The sequence below is a fragment of the Myotis yumanensis genome, unplaced genomic scaffold, assembly GCF_028538775.1.
Source record: "Myotis yumanensis isolate MYYU_CA2020_CCGP unplaced genomic scaffold, mMyoYum1.0.hap1 SCAF_12, whole genome shotgun sequence".
NCBI lineage: Eukaryota > Metazoa > Chordata > Mammalia > Chiroptera > Vespertilionidae > Myotis > Myotis yumanensis.
In genome coordinates this window covers 648530-653304 of record NW_027223763.1, presented here as the reverse complement: position 1 = coordinate 653304, position 4775 = coordinate 648530, and the positions used below count along the sequence as shown (strand labels likewise).

The window sequence follows — 4775 nt, the reverse complement described above, 5'->3', positions numbered from 1 at the left end:
TGGACTCCCCTGGGGCCCCTGGGTCTGCGACGGGCTCCCTGACCCCCCCCCCATGGCAGCAGGGGCGCTGGGGGGGCCAGGATGACCAGGCAGGGGGAGGCCCGGCTCAGCAGGGGCGCAGCCCCGGCCCAGGGCTCCTGGTAGCTGTTTCCAGGATCCAACGGGCCTGAGGCCTCCCGGCCACGAAGCGCGGGGCCCGGATCTGCCTGCACGTCCAGGACAAACACGCCAGCCAAAGGGCACCAGCTCGGCCGCGGGGGTGCAGGCGGGGCGAGGGGCGCCAGCCGTACCTGCAGCTCAGAAGAGCCCCAGCGAAAGGGGAAGGAACTGGACCTGCAGGCGGGACCCAGGCTGCCGGGGGGGGGGGGGGGGGGGTGGGGTGGGGGGGGGGAGGAGAAGGCTCTGGATCCTCGCCTTCCTCTTCCTGGAGCCGTTGCCAGCCCCCTGCCCGCCCGCCGGCCGCCAGCGCCAGGACACAAGGACTCCTTCCCTTTCCAGCCTGGAAAGCCCCCTCCTGCCCCCCCATCCTGAGCTGCGGGCCTGGAGGAGGGGCCTGGAGCCCCCAGCAGCCTTCCCCTGGCAGGACCCGGGCCCCCCTCTCCCACCCCGCTGGGGGCGTCTATGGATGCGTGCCCTGGGGGAGAAGGCCCTGCAGCCCCCCTGGGCCGGCCCAGCCTGGTGCCAGGGCCCCGCCTGGGCAGACACTCTCAGGACCCCGGTCGGACCCCTCCCTGGGAACCCGCGTGCTGGCACAGGTGTCCTGGAGGGTTTGGGTAGCGGGGGGAGGTGGCCCAATGAGAAGCAGCAGGAGAAACCTCAGCCTCCGGGCAGAGAGCTGAGTGCAGCAGGTCTGCACGGTGAGGGGCTGGGAGCCCACGGCCGCCGGGCGCAGGCGGTGAGCAGGGGAAGTGGGCGATGCCACCGCGGGAGAGGGTGTGGCGCTGGCCTGGGGCTCGGTGGCCTCCAGGGAAGCATGCCTGCTCCCCACGGGCGCCCTGGGCCTGGGCGGTGGGCAGCCCTTCTGGGGGGGGGTTACCTTCACCCAGGGTGGCCTCCCCTGCCCCGAGTCCAGCGGGGGCACGGGATTGGGTGCAGCTTGGTGCCCTGGAACCACCTACCCGGCAGCCAGAAGCCTGGAGGAGAGGTGGGGTGAGGGTGGTGGTTCATGTCAAAGGTCACCCCAGGGTGGGGGCGGGGGCGGGGCGGGGGCTGGGAAGACACCCCATTTCCTCCCTGCCGGGCAGATGAAAGACGTGCCCTCCCAGGTGCAGCCGTGATTGCAGGGTGCCTCCCCGGGGCGCGGCCGTGATTGCGGGACCGGGTTTGCTGGGTGACCGACTCTGAGAGCCGCGGCTGAATGATGCCGGTGAGTGTCTGGTTGTCGGGGAGCCCCGGCCGGGAGACGGGGCTGTGGGCGAGCTCCGGGAGACAGCTCTCTTCCTGTGTCCCGTGCAGGGCGTGGCTGTGCCCAGAAGCTGGGGGCCCTGGGGGGCCTGGTCTGGCGTCGTCCTGCTCTCGGCCCTCTGGCTGCTGTGGCTGTTCTGGGGGGCGCCTGGGGGGGTCCCCGCGCCCCAGCGCACGCTCACCATCCTGGTCTGGAACTGGCCCTTTGCTCACCGGCCCCCGGAGCTGCCCGGAGACACCTGCACCCGCTACGGCGTGGAGCACTGCAGCCTGAGCACCAACCGCAGCCTGCTGGCCCTCGCCGACGCCGTGGTCTTCCATCACCGCGAGCTGCAGACCCGGCGGGCCCGCCTGCCCCTGGCCGAGCGGCCGCGGGGCCAGCCCTGGGTGTGGGCTTCCATGGAGTCGCCCAGCCACACGCATGGCCTCGACCGTCTCCGGGGCGTCTTCAACTGGGTGCTGAGCTACCGGCGGGACTCGGACATCTTCGTGCCCTACGGCCGCCTGGAGCCCCGGGAGGGGCCCGTGCCCCCGCTGCCCGCCAAGAGCCGGGTGGCCGCCTGGGTGGTCAGCAACTTCCAGGCTCAGCAGCGGCGCGTGCAGCTGTACCGGCAGCTGGCGCCTCACCTGCCGGTGGACGTGTACGGCCGAGCCAGCCAGCGGCCGCTGTGCGCCGACTGCCTGCTGCCCACCGTGGCCCGCTACCTCTTCTACCTGGCCTTCGAGAACTCGCAGCACCCCGACTACATCACTGAGAAGTTCTGGCACAACGCCCTGGCGGCCGGCGCCGTGCCCGTGGTGCTGGGGCCCCCGCGGGCCTCCTACGAGGCCTTCGCACCCCCCGGCTCCTTCGTGCATGTGGACGACTTCGGCTCGGCCCGCGAGCTGGCCGCCTTCCTCCTGGGCATGAATGAGAGCCAGTACCGCAGCTACTTCGGGTGGCGGGAACGGTTTCGGGTGCGGCTGTTCAACGACTGGCGGCAGCGCTTCTGTGCCATCTGCGCCCGCTACCCCCACCTGCCCCGTGACCAGGTCTACCAGGACCTTCAGAGCTGGTTCCAGGCCTGAGCGCTGCTGGCAGTGGCAGGGGGGGCGGGGCTGGGAGCGGGCGGGGTGGGTGGACAGCCAGGTGTTTAAAGCAAAAGCCGGGCATCTGGCTCCCACAGGCAACCATCCGGCTCATGTGCAGGCTGGAGTCAGAGGCCAGGGCGCAAGGATGAGGGAGGAGTGGGGCAGCCTGGGCAGGCTGCCTGGAGGAGGAGGCATCTGTGGCAGAGGCAAGGGAATTAGTGGGGTGCATGCTGTGGATCAGAACAGAGGCCACTGAGAACCCTGCCCCCCACCTTGATCAAATCTTGGGTAGGTCAAGGCTGGCCCTGGACATGGCGATGCAGGGACATGGGGCTGAGACAGGCCCGAAGCAGGGTCCTATGGTTTGTGGGGGCAAAACCTGTCCCCCCCCGCAAGCCTCCTCTGTACCCAAGATCCCCTGGCCCAGCGTGCCAGCCACATTGCCCACTCCGACCACGGTTCCAGAGCCCGGTGTGCAGCCGGGAGCTGGCCGGGGCATGTGCTGGTCGGGCCAGGCTGCTCTGGGCTTCTCGCAGCCCCAGTCCACTCAGGGAGGGGCCGGCGACAATAAAGAAACACAGACAAGGACGGCACGTGTCACATGTGTGAAGCACAGGGCCCCACGTATCTGCCACCCCAGCCACACAGGCCTCCTTGTCCCTCCAGGGATCCGCCCGCGCCACCTCAAGGCCTCGGCACTCCCTCTGCCTGAGCCACCCTTCCCTGCAAACTGCCCACTCCCCCTGTCCCTCCAATCCCCGCTTAATGCCTTCGATCAGAGAGCCTTCCCTGACCCCCAAAAGACCCAGTGGCTGGACAGCAGGGGAGAGGTCAGCAACCTGGCCAGGGGCGTGGAAGATGCCCCATCCTCAGGCCCGGTCTGCTCGGTGGCGGGGATTCCCTCTGCCAGGCGGCTGGTGGCAGCAAGGGAGCCCCCCCGCCCCCTGGATGCTGCTGTAGCTTGGCGGCCCTGTGGCAGGCAGCTGAATGATAAGAGAGGCTGGGGTGCCGACAGGAACCCCAACAGCTCGAGCAGCTGTGATAGGAGATCAGGACTTGTCCCTGCCCCAGGTGGCGCAGGAAACTCCCCTCCCCCTGGCAGTGGCTTGTGGGAAAGGCCTGCCAGTGACTTCCGGCCCTGACCTAACGCACCCCATGTGCTGACCGGGGAGAAGGAAGTGTCCTCAGGCCACAGGGTAGGGGGGGTGAGGGATTGTGCCCGCCACCTGCCCCAGCTGCCCCAGCTCCCACTTCATAGAGGGAGCTGGGAGGGGCTGGGATTCAGTGTACGTGTGACCTCTATGTGCACCCCAGATCCTGGCCATCGCATGACCCACCCTCCCGGGCACAAGTGGGGAAACTGAAGCCGGGGAGGGGCACCGGAGCCACTGCTGGCTCCCCTGGTGCAGGGGCTGGCCTGCCCTCTTCTGCCTCCTGTTGGCCACCTGGGGAATTGCCCCTGCAACCTCCCCAGCCGGCCCAGGCTGCACCGGCCACCAGCGGGCGCCAGACCACCCCTGCGGACTGACTCGCTGGGTCCCAGACGCCCTGGGCAGGGGCCCGGCCGCCCTCGGATGTGGCGAGAAAAACCAGCCACGCAGAGGGGCAGCCTCCGTTCCCCCGGCACCTGCCTTTCCTGCTGCCTTCCCTTCTTCCCATGCCCGGGGAGCAGCAGCCCCGCAGCGCCCGGCCAGGCCCGTCCTGCCACTTGGTCGCCCAGCAGCTCGCTCTCCAGGAACCGCTGGGCAAGCTCGCAGGGGTGGGCCGGCCGCACCCGTTAAGGGGCGCGGGGGTGGGGGTGGAATGTGGATTCCTGAAGCCTCCAGGGGATCTCCATCCAGGGCGCCATCTCCCCTCCCCGGCGAGGCACCGGCCCGACTCCAGCCGCAGGGGCTGGGCGCTGGGTCTTAGACGTCAGGCTGACTTCCCTGCCCCTGGGGCTGCGAGGGAGGCGCGCGGAGGCCGTGACCGGGTGGCGGGGGCTGAGCCTCCCGCAGCGGCCCCCAGGGCGCCCTCCGGGCCAGTGACCTCCTGGGGCGCCTCCACCGGAGCGGATGGAGGCTGCCCGCGGGCCTGGCGACCCGGGCGCAGAGCGCCCTGGAGGGTGCGTCCCGGGATCTGCGTGCGGACGTGGGCGTTCACATCACGCCTGGCGAGGCGGGCGGGCGGGCGGCGGGCGCCGCGGCGCCTTTAAGCCGGGGCGGCGCGGACCGGGCGGGCGCGAGTGGCTGTCGCTGTTCCGCGGGGCGGAGCCAGCGCGGAGCCGGTCCGGACGCGAGACCCCGCCCCCGCGCGGGGGA

At 70.7% G+C, this 4775-nt stretch overlaps 1 protein-coding gene across 1 annotated transcript; it reads left to right on the top strand.

Annotated features, from left to right (window-relative positions):
- Nucleotides 1-621: 621 nt before the first annotated feature.
- FUT7 (fucosyltransferase 7) lies at nt 622-2472 on the top strand. The gene is given in 3 exon segments (XM_070431012.1): nt 622-718; nt 1390-1496; nt 1498-2472. Coding segments are annotated over 3 exon segments (1179 nt in total).
- Nucleotides 2473-4775: the final 2303 nt, after the last annotated feature.